General features: G+C 40.1%; 1 protein-coding gene across 1 annotated transcript in view; it reads left to right on the forward strand.

The window, feature by feature from the left end:
* The window catches only part of LOC126484896 (dynein axonemal heavy chain 10), a 1,141,797-nt gene that overhangs the window by 227,299 nt on the left and 895,734 nt on the right, over positions 1 to 18,764 (forward strand). Inside the window, exon 17 of the mRNA XM_050108495.1 lies at positions 567 to 800. Within this exon, the coding sequence (XP_049964452.1) occupies positions 567 to 800 (234 nt within the window). The remainder of the gene's footprint in view (positions 1 to 566; positions 801 to 18,764) is intronic.

The raw sequence follows: 18,764 nt of genomic DNA on the forward strand, positions 1-18,764 counted from the left end.
CCACAACACAGAACCCAATGAAACAAACTTGGGCACCAGCTGCCTGTTGTCTGCTAAATATCGTAAATCTCCCGCAAAACCTGGGAAGGAATGCACTATGATCCACACCCCCCAATTAGAACAAATTATGCATGTGCAAATATGCATGCATGCTTGTGCTGTTTGAAACATAAACACATGTGCAATGTTGAACAGAAAAAAATAATTATGGATTCACCTTTGATAGTTGAAAGTTTCAGCAGAATTGCTGCATGTTAAGAAATATGTGATACTGAATGTTCTGTATTCTTGATATGTCCCATTTTGCATGTATGCTCATTGTACTCGGTGTAACCCTACAGGATGAAATAAAATTAAAATCAATTTATGTAGGTTAATAATAGGAATGGATGCACACTATGTGGTTCCCCAATCTGAACTTACTTTTATTTCTGTAATATGGTGTGTCAACGTCACCCTCTGATTGTGTTTATAAAAATAATAAAAATAAGGCTATTCATTGATCTGCCTGTATCTCATTTAGAAATTTAGTTATGCTTTTACCTCTGTGTGGATCTATGTTTCAGATAATGCTGGAAACAGCGAAGAAACCACTTGTAATTGAATGTTGTCTGGTGGAAGGCCGATTGGCTGTACTGCAGGGTCTGAGTGCTGGTCTTGAACGTTGCCAAAAGTCACTCAATGATTTCTTGGACTCTAAAAGAAATGCATTTTCTCGATTTTATTTTGTATCAGATGATGAACTTCTCTCCATTCTTGGAAGCAGTTCACCAGATTGTGTTCAAGAACACATGGTTAAAGTAAGTTGTCATTCTCTATACCATGTTCATATCATTATTGATATTAGTGGACTCTCCTGTCCCTTCTTGATAGAACAGTTTCATATTCAAAAGTGAAAAGCAAAAAAATTGTATTCTGTTTCACCAATATTTGTTTGTTACTGATAGGCCTCCAACAAGCTATGGAATTTATCATAGAAGTGTTGCCTGTATGCTTTAACATTACAGATTGCCATAGTGTAGGCATAACCATTTGCGATGTTATCTGTAGAGATGCCAGAGTCCTTATGAGGGGGGAGGTGGGCAGCAGGCTTTAAAGCAGTTGCAGAGTTAATAGTGTACATGATTGACTGATCTGGCTTTTTAAGAGTAGCCAGTATTGTCATGCCATGCTAGTAATGGAACACAGCTCAACAAGGGGTAACTATAAGTCATATAATCTCCAAGGCCCTGCAGCCCTATTGCTTGGTATACTGATGACAGCATCCTCTTGAGTTAAATATTCAGGAGATAAAATGGGCTGCCCAGGTTGGGCCAACTTGGGGGAGTGCCTTCAGAAGAAAATCCATATGTGGTATTCTATGGGTCATAGAATGGAATTTTAGCTTCCTTAGTCATATTGGTAAGTCAGAGAGTTTGAAAACAGAAATGAATGGATTGAATTTTGATATAATGGATTTTAGCAAAAGGTAATGGCAGGAAGAAAATGATATCTGATCAGGTGAGTACAGAGATATCGACACAAAATCAAGTAGTACCTCCAAGAGATGCAAGCTGTTGTACTGCCAAGAGAGACATATAAAAATAAAAATTCACCCTTCCTAGCTTTCAGAACTAATAGTTCCTTCATTTGGTGGTGGTGGTGGTGGTGGGGGGGGGGGGGGGGGGGGAGGTTGCAGAAGACTGGAAAAGACTCACCACAGGTGTCAGAGGCAGACACATCAGTTTAATGGGATGGACAGTGTCCTGAGAAGAGGTAATGGGATGAACATGTATAAGTGTAAAACAAGGGCTACAAGGTGTATTGGAATTAAATCAGAGGGTGCTGATATATTATAAGATTAAGAATTGATGGGGAAACTATATTTTGCTACTTGGGCAGCAAAATAATTGACAGTGGGTAAAGCAAAGAGGTTATGAAGAATCACAACAACTTGAAATATTTTCCTGAAAAAGAGAAATATTTTAACATTCTGATGTAAAAATAAAGTGCTAGGAAGTCTTTTTAAAAGTATTTCTGTGAAGCTGAAATGTGGAACATAAAAAGTGCAGAAACAAATGAATAGAGGCCTTTGAAATTTATTATTACATAGGAATACTAGGTGGACTGGGTAACTAATAAGAAGTACTGAATCAAATTAGAGAGAGAAAAAATATGCAGCATAATTTGACAAAAAGTTTGAATTCAGTAACTATTCTTTCTGTGATAACTATTCCTTTCCTTGATAATTTTATTGATGCATCAAAACAGTCTTCAAACTGAAGACAACAATAACCATATCAGTCTTTGGCTTACTAGGCCATCATCAGGTTGCAAATGACTAGCGTTGTGGCACCAAAAAAAAAAAAAAAATTGAAAGAAACCAAACCTTGAAAAATGGATATATTAATAACTATATATTATCTCTGGTTAGGCAGGAAATGTCTTATTGAGTACTCATAAATTATGTGACGTCTCAAATATGTTACAACTAATTAGTGGCATTTACTTACTATAATGTAGTACAGCTAGCCAATGAAAGAGGTTGAGAATGGATAAAACACATTGTGAATAATGACCACTGAATAAGGAGCAAATTTCAGGACAAGTGTTACAGCTAATAGGTCACTCACTATTTATGAGATTATCTCAAAAACTGCCATATTAAAATATATTTCTAAATTGATGTAAGTGCATAGGTTGTAAAATATACACAACAAGTTTCAATGCAAAATATGTAATATTTGTGAAATTTGAAAGGTGTGTCTCAATTTTTCAAGACTGAACATCCACTTAAATAGGACTCATAGGTTAACTGCCCAAAATTTAAACCTGACACAAAATGAGCTTCACATATCCAAGGCAACTATCCACACATGCCTTGACCTTAACTGCAGTGAACCATATTCAGTTCTTTACACCATAATTTAGTGAGAATTTATGTTTTGTTTCTTCATTTTCCATACAGTTCTTTGTCTTTTAATTTTGTGTTTATTGTACTCTTTGTCCTCCTGGATAGCTGCAAGATCAGCATGGCTGATTGTCATGTGGAGGACCCAGGTTCGATTCTTGGTACTGCCAGGGATTTTCCCTTGGTGGGAGAACTGGTACAAGGTGCACTCACACTCATCAGGCTAACTGAGGAGCTACTCATCAAATTAGTGGCAGTTCCATAGTCAAGTAACCTGACAGTTACTGTGAGAGTAGTGTGCTGACAACACGTCCCTCCATACTCTGTTCAATGATCTCACTGGCAGATGATTATACAGTGGGTGGCCTGGCTTGATTGGTCTGTCTTGGGGCCCGGACAAGGAACTTTACCTTACCTTTACCATTATTGTACTCCTTGCCTCCCATAGAATATCTAGATTTTCTTTCCTAGAATATAGTTAACATGCATTAAATCTGTAGTGTACAATAGATGTCTGCATTGTGGTGCATGTATTCTTGATAACATAATTTGTACCTCTTGTACTTTTTCCCTCTTCCTTCTACTTGTTTGTTCTATGTTCATACAACCTGTATATTTTAATATAGTGTGTTTTAACTTTGTGCTGTTTTAGGACTTTTCATTCTGTGCTGTGTAGGTTAATACTCTTTCATCTCTGGGGACAATGACCTCCAGAGTTTGATGTTGCATCTGAAATCAGAGATTAGGAGACAAAATGTGTGGTTTTATATCTTCATTTTAAGTTGCTAGTTCAGTCCAATCTTGCTGTCTGGCTTAAGTTTGTTTGTGTTTTTTAGTGTCTGATGATTATGCTAATAGAGTGTCATTTAATCTCCTTATGACACTATGCGAGTGTTATTGCACCTACTAATCTGCATGGTATTTCCTGGACTGGTAACTCAAGACAAGCATACTAAATTATCAGTACATTGGTAATGCCCAATTCTACAGTCCCATCGAACAATGTATTGTGAAACTAGACAAAGGTTGCTGGTACCTTTTTCCAAACCAGATACTAATATGGAGCAGATTATTTTTGAGGTGAACACTGAGAGTGATTATGCTTCTCTTCCCACATGGCTGGATGACCACACGGAACCCTTGCAACAAAGTTGTGTGATACAATTCTTGGATCTTACTGATAAATTATCCCACTGTGGAGATGCATGCACAAGCAGAGAATGGTGCCAAAGTAACCTAGCGCAATGTGCTGGATTACTACAGTGGAATACAGAATATCGTGAACAATGGTGAGATCTTCCTAGTATGAGGGTGGTTTGAAAAGTTCTTGGAATCACCATGTCAGGTCAGCACTAGCACAACGAGTTGTTCATGTGATATTCATTGGACTGTTTCCTGTAAACACATGCCACGTCAGTACTCTTGGAAGAGAACTGTGGCACTGACATTGCTCCGTTGTTGTTCACGCATAGTGGTTTGCGAAGATGGAAAAAATTGAGATTCGAGCATTGATTAAGTACATCTTAAAGAAAGGTATAAAAGCAAAGGACATTCATGCCAATTTCCAGAATACACTGGGGGTCTCTGCTCCTTTGTAATCAAGTGTCGCCAAGTGGACAAATGAATTTAAATTTGGTTGTTAAAGCTTAGATGATGATCCGCACGGTGGTCAGCCAAGATGTGTCACTACTTCAGAAATCATTGCAAAAGTGCACAAAATGGTCATGGAGGATCACCGATTGAAAGTGCATGAAATTGCTCACTCTTGCCAGATGCCGTCTGAAAGGGTATATCACATTTTAACTGAGACTTAGGAGTGAAAAAATATCTGCAAGATGAGTGCCGTGAATCTTGATGCACGCCTGCACATATGTGCCATCACCATGACAAAATTACATGAACTAAGGTATGAATTGTTGCTACACTCGCCTTATTCATCTGATATGGCTCCATCAGACTTCCATCTCTTCCAAAAACTGAAATTTTTCTTGGTGGATGAAGATTAACTTCAAAAGAAGAATTGATAGCCGGAGCTGACAACTATTTTGCAGCCCTGGAGGAAACTCATTTTCGAGATGGGATCAAGACACTGGAACATTGTTGGACCAAGGGCATTAATCTACAAGGAGACTACACTGAAAAATAAAAAAAAGATTCAGTGATGTAAGTACTTCTTTTCTATTCCATCATATTAATGATGTAAAGATAATCCTGATCTAGTGAAAGAAAGTCACTGGTATCATACAGTACCTGAAGGTCCAAGTTGAGCACTCACTCTCTTATGATTGAGAAACACTGGAGTAGGCACGGTCATTGGAGACAGCACCAATGATGTTCAAGGTTCTGAAGTCATATGCTGCACTTTTAGAAATAGACTTGTGGCCTTTCTGAACACTGTTGTCGAGCCTGGGACTCACACTGGCTGACAAGCTATTGGGCTCGGTCCTGTATAGGCTGACATATACACAGGTGACATATACACAGATTTACCAAAGTCTTTATTTGCAAGTTCTCCAATGTGATAGGTACGATAGGCAATAATGTCTCTGTCTACAAAACTTTCAAGGCCACCGACAGATGGAACTCCGGTACCACCTCGTACAATGGCTACAGTAAGCCAACCATTACCATGGGTAAATGTATCGTTAATGTCAATGCTAAAATTAAGTCTACAATCACAGAAAACACATGGTCCATCGACAAGTGCAGTAGCAGCAGTATTCTTCTTCTTGTCTGCAGCTGATGTTGAAAATTCGATGTTCTCGATTGTTTTGTAAATTGTCTGTTTAGAACGGCGACGAATCCTCCTGTAAGGCATCGTGGCGGCGCTCAATGCAGTTGCGTGTGCGGCAGCAGCAGCGCGAATACTAAAATTAAGTCTACATCCACAGAACACACATGGTCCATTGACTAGTGCAGTAGCAGCAGTATTCTTCACTGTATTCTTCTTCTTGTCTGCAGCAGATGTAGAAAATTCGATGTTCTCGATGGTTTTGTAAATTGTCTGTTTAGGACGGCGACGAATTCTCCTGTAAGGCATCATGGCGGCGTTCAATGCAGTTGTGTGTGCAGCAGCAGCAGCGCAAATGAGCCGCTGCGCGGTGATCGCTCGCTTATGTATCATGCGGTTGCTTGGACTTAGAATATTTCACACTGCCAGCAGCGCGTTATCCCGGACGGGAGCACTAGCCGTACTAGGTGCTCCCATCCACTGCTGGCGCGCCGCCACGTTGCGTAACCCTGTAGTCGGCAATGGTGGGGTCAAAGGTCATTACCATGAGTAAAAGTATCGTTAATGTCAATACTAAAATTAAGTCTACATCCACAGAAAACACATGATCCATCGACTAGTGCAGTAGCAGCAGTATTCTTCACTGTATTCTTCTTCTTGTCTGCAGCAGATGTAGAAAATTCGATGTTCTCGATGGTTTTGTAAATTGTCTGTTTAGGACAATTGAGAACATCGAATTCTCCACATCAGCTGCAGACAAGAAGAAGAATACAGTGAAGAATACTGCTGCTACTGCACTTGTCGACGGACCCTGTGTATTCTGTGGTTGTAGACTTAATTTTAGTATTGACATTAACGATACATTTACTCATGGTAATGGTTGGATGGGGAGTTGCCTGGTGACTTATCCAGAGAATGGGGCACCATCAATACTGTAGCAGTTGTCATAGGTAACGAGGAGCTGCACTGGGTTACTGATTTCTGACAGGGTGGCAACATGCTGCACTGTGTCGTGTGATGTGTGGCTGGATTATGTGGCGCCAGCCATATGCCACATTTCTCTTTCTTTTCGAGGAAATGGTACAGCCATCTCTTTGTGTAGATGGTGGCTGTTGCAGAGACAGCAGCCAAAGAGAAAGAACCTCTTCTCTTCCCCATGGAGGAGATGGTGGAGCCATCAGGGAGAAGTGGCCCCCAGAGAACAGAAGAATCCAACCAAAGCCCCAGGGGGGACGGGGGGGGGGGGGGGGGGGGGGGGCAGCAAAGGGAAGAGCTGTGTAACAATTCATGTTGATTGTTACATAAGTTTCTTCTGCCTGGTCCATCGATGAATGAATGCGAAATTTTCGTGTTTCACAAAATTTATTCACATGAATTGACATCCGAACTGCACACTCATCATGAAAACAAAACACTGACAGACTTCACTGATCTCTTTGACTTCGATAAGTAACTTCAAAATTGACTTATCGCTGCATTGATTTTTATAGAATTTTAACAATAACTTGCAAAATAAAGCATTATTAATTTTGTACAATTTTGATGTTACAATTAAAATTTACAAAATGTAAAGAAACTGATGTTACAGCCAAATAAGGTATAAAATACGATATTCAATGACAATCTTTTATAGTAATCTCTGTAGTTTTCCATAAGAAAATCATTCTGAACTTTAATTGCAATAATGTCTCTTGTGTTATTTTAGTTGCATAATTAATTACAGTTTGTATTTGGTTACTAATATTCAGTGGCAGTACGAGCTCACGGTTTATCTGATTACATACATAAAATGCACAAATAAGGCTTCAAATTCTGGAAATTGGAAAACTGTGAGATGTAAACAATTGGAGGGTTAATTATAAATGCTGGCCAAAGTGGCCGAGTGGTTCTAGGCACTTCAGTGTGGAACCGCGTGACCGCTACGGTCGCAGGTTCGAATCCTGCCTCGGACATGGATGTGTGTGATGTCCTTAGGTTACTTAGGTGTAAGTAGTTCTAAGTTCTAGGGGACTGATGACCTCAGATGTTAAGTCCCATAGTGCTCAGAGCCATTTGAAGTATTTTTAATTATGAATGTAATTACAAAGAATATTAATTACACAGGAAGACATAAAAATAAATAACAAATGGAAATTCATCGCTTGGTAATAATTTTTAAGCTGTTTCACAAAATAGTGAAGTCTTCTGTTACTGGACTTTTAGATTACCATTTTGTTAATTAGAAGCATTGATTTTTCATGCTAACATATCTGCAGTCTCTCCTTATTTATTTCTAAGGACTTATTACTTCAATTTCTTTATTACTTACTTAATTTAGTATATGTACATAATTTTATCAATGACAACATTCCACCTATAATTATGACAATGCACATCCTTCGGGAACATTCCATATGCTTTTGCAATGAATATCAATTTATTTATCAAGTAGGACAAATGATATCTATAAACACACATACAAGGCCTTAGGAAGCACTGAATTGTCTGATAATTATCCGGATGTATATATTTAAAAAAAGGTGGTATTGGACATTTCATATGAGTCCTGGGGGAGGCTGTACCATTATAGCTGGCACTTTCTGGAGAGGAGGAGACCCCAATGCAGGAGATGACCATGACCATGATGAGCGTGAAACAGCACACTGAAGAACCCTGATGAATGTTCAAGGCACTTCGCAAAGACACCCATAATGATTCTGCTGTCAACCATGCCAATTTACCCTTCTATTTCCATTGAGGTGCAGGCCATGCCTAGTGAAACCCCACCTACCAACAGCATCAAAAGGAACCAAACTCATTATTTATTCTTTCAAGGCACTGCAAACAACTGTGTAGTGCAGCTACTGAGCAGCATCATGGCACCATCCTGTGGCAACACATTAATGGAACATCCAGAGGCACCCTTCCTAGCCACCCAGAATCCCATATCCCTCACCCAGTTCAGATTCATTAATGATGTCTTCATGATCTTCATGACATGGACACCCTACCCACATTCCTCCAAAACCCTAATGTCTTCTTCCCTGTTTGCTTCACCTCATCCTCCTCAGTTCAAAAGCCATCTTCCATAGTGTTGACATTCTTGTCATGAATGCCGCAAACAGCACCTCCATTTATATCAGACCTACCAACCACCAATAACACCTTTATTTCGACAGCTGTCATCCATTCCACAGCAAAAAGACTCTGTCATGCAGCATAGCCACCCAAAAGTCATTGCACCTGCAATGATGAGCAGTCCCTATAAAAATATGTCAAGGGTCTTTCTGAGCCTTCAGAGATAGAAATTATTATCCACACCTCTCCCAGAAACAAATCTCCCATAACTTGTCTCTCCAGTCACCTAACATCCATCACATGCCCACTGATTGGCCACAGAATAGTGGCCCCCTCATGACTTGGTGCCACCTGGGACTGGAGCAGCTGAATCATGTTCTCCACCAAGGCTTTGACTATCTCTCCTCATGCTCTTACATGATAAATGTCCTCCCTACTTTCCACCTCACCCCTCCCACAGTAGTATTCCACCACCCACTCAAACTGCACAGTATGCTTGTCTATCCCCATTCCACTGCTGTTCCTAAAATACCTTACCAAATAGTTCATATCTCTGTGAAAGACCTAATCGCCAGACCTGTCCCGTGTCCCCCCCCCCCCCCCCCCCTTTTTCCCACTACCACTAACTCCAGCCCTATCACAGGTGGTTCCTACTCCAACAAAGACAGGCCTACCTCTGAAAGCTATGTCATCTACCAACTCAACTGCAACATTTTGCAGCATTCTACATGGGCAATACCACTAACAAGCTGTCTGGCCACATGAATGGACACTACCAAACTGTGACCAAGAGAGAGCTGGACCACCCAGTTCCCAAGTATGCTACACAACACAATGTAATTGACTTCAGTGACTGATTCACAGCCCACCCCTTTGGGATTCATCCCACAAACAGCAGATTTTTTGAACTGCGAATGTAGAAACTCTCTCCACAACATATCTTTCCTCCTCCCCTCTTATTATCCTCTTCCCTGCTCCCCTACCGGCCTCACAGATCCCTTCTGTCCTCCAGTGTACTTACATAGTCCTTTTGTCTTCTCTTTCTCTCTCCTCCCCCCTTCCCTCCCCTCCTCCATCCCAAGCACATCCTCCTGATGCTGCAACTAGGAACCCATGCCCTGCACACTCCTGTAGGGATTACAACAGACTGTTTCCCCACCACTGCCTGGCTACCTGTCCAATTCCCACAACATGGCTCTTCTGCAGCCCCATTGCCCAAACTCCTGAGAAAGCTACTCACTTCAGTTGGGCCTCAGCACCTGGAGATGACAGTGGCCATGGGTGTTTGAACTGTGTGTGTATAAGAATGAGTGTCAGCTTTTCTAAATGTGAAGAAGGATTGTGTTCGATAACTTTGTCTAATTTTAAATGTGCCTGTGTGCTGCTTAATGCCTCCTTTATGTGATGAGTAGCATATTTTCCTAGTTAATACTGTTGGAACTAATAATTTACAGTGATATAAAATGAAATCATCACATTTGCTCAGTCATAGGGAAAGCAGGAGGTGGACTCTGGTTCCTTAGTAGAACATTGAGAAAATGCTGTCTGTCTACAGAGGAGACTGTTGTCAAAACACTCATTCTACCCATCCTAGATTATTGCTTAGGTGTGTTGTGCTTATACCAAATAACCCTAACATATAAAAGAAGAGTAACATGAGTGATGAAGATTTGTTTGACCCATAGGAGAGTGTTATTGAAAAACTGAAAACTTGAAATGACAGATACTTGGGGATGGATGTCAACTATTCTGCAAAAGTCCATCTACAAAATTTCAAGACTCAATATTAAGTTACCAATTTAGGGATATAAATGTGCTACTTACAAAGTGCCCGCAAAGACAAGATTAGACTAATACCGCAATACAGTCATTTGAGTAGTCATCCTTCCAACACACACTGCCTGGAATACACTTAAAAGAGATTTCCATTGCACAGCTGTGGCTTTGATAGAGGTTCATGTCTCTTTCTTTTCAGTTTACTGTTCAGACTACGTGTGGTCTCTTATAGTGCAGTAGGCCTACTGAATTTGACAATTCTTAAGCATTACTCTCACTGTTGAAGTCACTTATAGTTAGTACATTGGAGTCATCATCTGATTAACTTCTTTTGAGGCTAAAAATCCTTTAACCCTTTGACTGCTATAGACTTGCTCTCTGCAATCCATTCTGAGTATGTCGTTGTTGTCACTATACTGCTTTTGTAATGCTGCTACCTGTGCAGAGAGTTGGAATTCCGGCAACTGTGAAATATGTATCATCTGATTTTAAGAAAATTATCCAGTGAAAAAATTTGAATTTTGCTTGTCTTACAGTCTGATATCTTTCCTTCTCATCCCGTACAGTAAGTCTCCCCTGACCTGCGGTTCTGGGTGACTTTCTCAAAATCTACCCCTTTTCCTAGATCTCTCCAGTCCTTTTCCTTCACCCTTCTTCCTTTTCTTTTAACCCTTGTGCCTGAAGAAAGAGCCACTGGCTCTGAAAGCTTTCAAATCACAACAGTCTTTTATGCGTGCTGCTGTTTGGTGAGTAGATTTTTTATCTATCCAATTAAATAATTTTATCAATAATTGATTGTTTTTGTTGTTATATTAGTCTGATATCTTGGCTTGGTAAAGGACTGAATTTCTTTTCATTAATCATTGTCATTATTGTAATGCATCAAAGTAAGTAAAGTATTGCACAAAATTTTAAAAAGTTTGCACAGGTAAAAATGCATTGTGTAAACTTTGCATATGGTTGATCCTAGCTCATACATTGCTGTGTATGAAATGAAAATAAGGTATCAAAATTTTATTAAAAACTGAGAGCAGAACAATATCTCATTTCATTCTTGAATTGGTTTTTATAACTGGTGGATGGTTGCACACGGCACACCCAATTCTGTCCCTGCGCATTGGGAATTATCTGGTCACATATATCATCATATTTTGTAAAAGGTTCAAGATATAGAAATGAGATCTTTTGCAAATGATAGCATGAAAAAAAAGGAAAGTATGACAAATACTTGAAACTTTTATATTCACTGAGGTGTGGAAGTAACTTTCCTGCAACACTGAGAGGGTTGGCAGAACAGGACATGTAAGCACATCAATAGCATTTAAGGAAAACCCAGAGGCTGCACTTTAAACACCTTCTCAGGACCTGGGGAGTGGCAGAGCATGATAAGTTAAATTTTCCACATCAGTCAAAGAGTTCAGAGCAGTAGTCATGTATTTTCGATCCTTTACTTCTGAGTTCATGTGCATAACTTCTTGGAAAATCATAATGTTCCACCCGAATCCCTGTATTTATTACAACTAGCTCTACTTACATCACTGCCAGTTGTCTGATGCAGTTTTTGTAAAAACACTGCAACTGAAACATTTAGTTATATACTTATACATTTATATCTGTTATTTGCAAGCAGTCTTATAGTGTGTGGCTGAGGGATCTTCATGTTTCACTGTTACTTCAACCCTTTCTTTCCCAAGTCACAAATGATACATAAGGAGAGTGGCTACTGGTAAGCCACCTTGTGGGCTCTAGTTTCTCTGCTTTAATCATCATGGTCTTTTCACAGTTTATATGTAAGAGGAAGCAGTATATGGTTGACTCTTTTGGGAACAAACGCTCTGAGATTACACTGTGATGCAGAACTTCTATCTTACAGCATCTGATAGAGTAGTTTAAGCATCTCTGTGACACATTGTTTGCAGGCAGTTTGGATGCAGATCCTCAACTGTCATCGTCCTACTCAACTCATGGCCATTGCTGGAACTGAGGCATCTACAGCTACATCTACATGATTACTCTGCAATTCACATTTAAGTGCTTGGCAGAGGGTTCATCGAACCACAATCATACTATCCCTCTACCATTCCACTCCGGAACAGCGTGCAGGAAAAATGAACACCTAAACCTTTCTGTTCGAGCTCTGATTTCTCTTATTTTATTTTGATGATCATTCCTACCTATGTAGGTTGGGCTCAACAAAATATTTTCGCATTCAGAAGAGAAAGTTGGTGACTGGAATCTCGTAAATAGATCTCGCCGCGATGAAAAACGTCTTTGCTTTAATGACTTCCATCGCGACTCGCGTATCATATCTGCCACACTCTCTCCCCTATTACGTGAAAATACAAAACAAGCTGCCCTTTTTTGCACCCTTTCGATGTCCTCCGTCAATCCCAGCTGGTAAGGATCCCACACTGTGCAGCAATATTCTAACAGAGGATGAACGAGTGTAGTGTAAGCTGTCTCTTTAGTGGACTTGTTGCATCTTCTAAGTGTCCTGCCAATGAAACGCAACCTTTGGCTCGCCTTCCCCACAATATTATCTATGTGGTCTTTCCAACTGAAGTTGTTCGTAATTTTAACACCCAGGTACTTAGTTGAATTGACAGCCTTGAGAATTGTACTATTTATCGAGTAATCGAATTCCAATGGATTTCTTCTGGAACTCATGTAGATCACCTCACACTTTTCGTTATTTAGCGTCAACTGCCAGCTGCCACACCATACAGCAATCTTTTCTAAATCGCTTTGCAACTGATACTGGTCTTCGGATGACCTTACTAGACGGTAAATTACAGCATCATCTGCGAACAACCTAAGAGAACTCCTCAGATTGTCACCCAGGTCATTTATATAGATCAGGAATGGCAGAGGTCCCAGGACGCTTCCCTAGGGAACACCTGATATCACTTCAGTTTTACTCGATGATTTGCCGTCTATTACTATGAACTGCGACCTTCCTGACAGGAAATCACAAATCCAGTCGCACAACTGAGACGATACCCCATAGGCCCGCAGCTTGATTAGAAGTCGCTTGTGAGGAACAGTGTCAAAAGCTTTCCGGAAATCTAGAAATACGGAATCAACTTGAGATCCCCTGTCGATAGCGGCCATTACTTCGTGCGAATAAAGAGCTAGCTGCGTTGCACAAGGACAATGTTTTCTGAAACCATGCTGATTGCGTATCAATAGATCGTTCCCTTCGAGGTGATTCATAATGTCTGAATACAGTATATGCTCCAAAACCCTACTGCAAACCGACGTCAATGATATAGGTCTGTAGGTCGATGGATTACTCCTACTACCCTTCTTAAACACTGGTGCGACCTGCGCAATTTTCCAATCTGTAGGTACAGATCTATCGGTGAGTGAGCGGTTGTATATGATTGCTAAGTAGAGAGCTATTGTATCAGCGTAATCTGAAAGGAACCTAATCGGTATACAATCTGGAACTGAAGACTTGCCCGTATCAAGCGATTTGAGTTGCTTCACAACCCCTAAGGTATCTGCTTCTAAGAAACTCATGCTAGCAGCTGTTCATGTTTCAAATTCTGGAATATTCCATTCGTCTTCCCTGGTGAAGGAATTTCGGAAAACTGCGTTTAATAACTCCGCTTTAGTGGCACAGTCGTTGGTAACAGTACCATTGGCACTGCGCAGCGAAGGTTTTGACTGCGTGTTGCCGCTTGTGTACTTTACATACAACAGGCAGAACCAGTTTTCATCAGAAAACACAACAGATCTCCACACTGCCCTCAAATGAGCTCTCACTTGACACCACTGAAGTCACAAGTGTCAGTCATTGGGGTCAGTGGACTGCACGCTACAAGACCTCTGTCTGAGAGCTTTCCTTGAAGTAACCAGCTTGTAGCAGTTCATTCTGTCACTGTGGTGCCAAGTGCTGCTCAGTTTGCTGATGCAGATGTAGTATGGTGTGCTAGAGCCATATACCGAACATGGTGGTTTTCCCTCTCAGTAGTGCCATGTGGCCTTCTGGAATCTGGTCTTCTCATGACCATAATTTTTATGAACACTGCTGCCACAATCATGTACAGTGGTTACATTAATGCCAAGTCTTTCTGAAATATCGCAAAAGGAACCTTCAGCTTCTTGTAACACTTTTACACAACCTCATTCAAACTCAGTGAAATGTTGATAATGGTGTCTTTGTCACCTTAAAGGCATTCTTGATTAACATCAACTACCACATCCAATCTCAAAGGTAAGTAATGCCCACAGCCATTACTACATGTATTTAAAGCAAACTTGATTTGCGTCCTCATAGTGGCACTACTGACGCCACTCTTAAGTGGCTGGTGTGAAGTCTGAACAGACATTGTCTTTCAGATGTAGAAACATGCCTATCAACTTTTGCTTATGTCACACAGCTCCGTCTTGGTGATGCAATTTTTTTCCCATCAGTTTATATATTCTGAATAGTACCACTGCTATACCAATCCTCTGAGGGATGCATGAACTGGCTATATGTCTGAAGATTTTTCTGGATTAAGAATGACAGGTTGTGTTCTATTTGCTAGAAACTCTTAAGTCAATTAAACATCTGATCATATATTCTGTATGCTCATATTTTTTTCATTCAGTGATAGTGTGGAACTGTACTGAATACTTTCTGAAAGTCAAGGGACATGGCATCAAGCTAGGTGTTGATACCTACTGACATTTTGGTCTGCAGGTCATATGGGCATTCTGTCAGGTTTAGGAGACTTTCCTCTGTTGAGTGTTGTCAGATGTTTTTCATATCTGTCTTTTGATATTTTGTGGTAGTTGAAAAGAGTATATACAGTATAATCCTCCTTGACAAAACAATTTCAGAAACCAGAATTTAATATTTTGTTCTCCTCCTTGTCATCCTCTTTTTCTGTGCTAGTATGGTGACTGGACAGATGTCTTTTGTCCATTTATTGACTTAATGTGTGATCCTACCTTTTTAGAATTCTCTGTCGGGTCGGTAGTTTGAATTTCACTTTTGAACCCAATGAAGACTTCAGGCATGGCTCTTCTTATGCTCATTTCAGCTTATTTCAGTTTTTGTTAGTGTGTGAGACTTTGGTTGCATTTGTATCTGTGTTATGCTCGCTTTGCTTTTTGAGCAGCTTTTTAACATGTCTGTCAAATTGCACTTGTCTTTCCCATTGCTTACAGCCTCCCTCAGTATATAACTATATAAGGCAGATTGTACAAAGCTCTTGTACTTCTCCATTTACACTTAATAATACCAGTGTGATAGCTGGATATTTGATGTTGACTGCTCAGGGTTATCTGCAGTCTATTTTTTGTGACATTTACTAAGCAGGAATATCTTACTACATTCCTTTACATCCCTAGTGATGTCCTTAGTACATTGGCATAACAATCACCTAATTATCACTGAGGATGAATGGGCATAGTCAGAGAGTGTATAGTTGCAATATGCAATAACCTGTTGCAGAACATGCTCTACAACATGACAATAATGACCTCAGTGCCTGTTTCCCCATACACGCCATTTGGATTTATATAAGAAGTCTTCACGGGTTGTCAGCAGAGTAGCATCATCGTCTCATAGCAACTTTTCCATGGAATGCGTCTCCATCATCTCCAGGCGAAATGTTAGGATATCATTGGTCGTGGGCTGATATCTCTGCTGGACCACTCTCCGCTAGCCGCCGTCTGCCAATCACGGATCTGCGGCATTGCCTGATGCATCTGGAGTGGCTGGTGGTGGGGAGGGATGCATGTGCAAGGTTCAAGTTCCGGCATCCATCTCGGTCTGCTCCATACGTGGCCATTGGTGGAATGGAACATTCTTCTCTGATTTTCCTGATTGCAGGCTCCCAGGCTGTGCTGAGATGGCAGCCACTGTCACAGTTGATTAGGTTGTCGTGTAACCGTATTTCTATGGACTCCTTGATTACTGAGTCCCAAAATGCGTTTGTACTGCATATTTTCTTTGAGTCCTCAAAATCGATGGTGTGCTTCTCATCAGTACTATGTTCTGCAACAACAGATTTGTTGGTCTGACCCAAGTGTACGCCTGACGTGTATATGCGGCGCTGTGAGATGCAACGCTGTGTCTGTCCTATATATTGCATCCCACATTCGCATCTGATCTTGTACACACCAGGTGCCGTCATACCTAGAGGATCCTTGATTGAACCGAGAAGGTCTTTGATTTTTCCTGCTGTGCAGAAAACAGTTTTCACTTTATGTTTCTTGAGAATTCTCAAGATCTTGGCCATTGGAGGACCTGCATATAGCAAGAACGCACAGCCCATTACTTCGTCTTCATGTGCTCTCTCTTCTCTCTTCTTGTGGTCTGTCTTCAGAGCTCTCCTTATTTGTGTCTCACTGTATCCATTTTTCTTGAAGGTTTCCTTGAGGGTTGCAATTCTCCTGGCAAACTTGCCTTATCGCAGATGGACCTGGCCCTGTGCACTAAGGTGTTGAGTACGGAATTGCATCTCTCTCTAACACACACACACACACACACACACACACACACACACACACTGTAGTGATTTGAGAATTTCTGTGTAAATTGTAGAACCACTCAGCTTTCTACTGTCTCGAACACACAGTATTCTGGATATGAGTGTGAGATGGTAGAATCCTGCCTACTGCACGTCAGATATTTGTGTATGCAGGTTTAAAATCAGTCATGGGAAGAAGGTAGATGCGGCGGTCAGACAGCACCGACATGTACCTGTCGGACAATCCATAGATGTTTTAGTGAGTGTGTAAGGAAGAACCATGGAGTTTATATGCAGCTCTGTGCTTATTGTGTCATTGGCTATTCTTATTAAAACAAGAACAGTTGAAAAAGTATTCTTGTAGAATCTTGACACAACCTTGTTAGAGGCAAGACTCATTTTATGATTCATGTTAAGAAAGGTCATGGTATCCAAGCCAACTTTCTCTTAACTGTAATTTAGTTTGTCCGACTTGCAGGAAGTTACATATTCATGTGGAAAGTGAAATTTTTATTGTGTATGGAGGTCAAATACATTGTTAAATGACAAAAAGTAAAGTTTGTATGTCTACTTACTTCATAAGTAGAAAGAGTTTAAAAATTCTTGTACCTAGTGTTATTCGACAGAGGAGAAGTTGAGGGTTTCCAGCAGCCGGCTATTCAGTAAAGAAGAGTGGCTGCAAATTCCAAGTAAGTCACCTTGTAAAGAAGTGGAAGGTGGTTTGGAGGAATAAGCCAATATAGCACAGATCACACTTACATTTAAGTCATCAGAATGTTAGAAGATTTTGCTGCAGGTTCCTCCATGCCGTTGTACCCAGGGCATCATCCTGAATCCTGGTGATCATTTGCAAACACTTTTCAATTGTTAACATGTTGTTATAGCTGTGGTATTCAGTCTGAAGAATAGTTTGATGTAGCTCTCCATGCAATCTGTGCTATGCAAGACTCCTCATCTCTCAGTAACTACTGCAGCCTACTCGTTCCACATCATTACGAAATATCGTATTCATGATCCATGGAACTAGTATTAATCTAATCTAATCTAATCTAACCTACATCCTTCTGGATCTGCTTATTTTATTTATCTCTTGTTCTCTCTCTGTGATTTTTACACCCAGCATTTCCCTCCAATACTAAGTTGTTGATCCCTTGATGTCTCAGAATGTGTCCTATGAACTGAGCCCTTCTTCCAGTCAGGTTGTGTCACAATATTAAACCACTTGTTTGTGTGGTCTTATCTCATCTCCATCTTCTAAGTATCCATCTACATCACCTAGCCAGCAATTATTGTAAATACTGTACATGTATATTATTTTAGCTAGCACTTCTTGCCATTAAATTACCCTTTAAAATATTATATTAATCTGCCATACTGTTATTTTTGTATCTATGAAGACACAAGATTATTGTTAATTTTAACATTGGTGCAGCACATCAGAAATTATGCATTTAATCAACTACTCTCTGAGTATTCCCCTCATCAATGTGACATTTGTAACATCCAAAAAACAAATTCTGCCACAGTACACAACAAAATTATTATACCTGTGCTAATGAATTTTTTGTTATTATTTTTTGTTATTAGTGAAAAACAGTCCTGGTACAGTTATGAAATAATCCCTTGGAAGAAAATAGAAAGGGAGGAGGGGTCATGAAGGAAACATTTCTGGTAGCAAATAGGTAATTCTGATTAAATTCAAAAATTAGAAATTCAAATTGTAATAAATGAAAGAAGGGTCTTGTAAGAATACATGTGAATGTGGAAAGAGGAAATGATAGAACTAGTACCCAAAAGAGGGAAGTACGAAATGAAGGAAAGACCAGGAATGTTGAGACTGAAG

The sequence above is a fragment of the Schistocerca serialis genome, chromosome 6 (genome assembly GCF_023864345.2).
Source record: "Schistocerca serialis cubense isolate TAMUIC-IGC-003099 chromosome 6, iqSchSeri2.2, whole genome shotgun sequence".
Lineage (NCBI taxonomy): Eukaryota > Metazoa > Arthropoda > Insecta > Orthoptera > Acrididae > Schistocerca > Schistocerca serialis.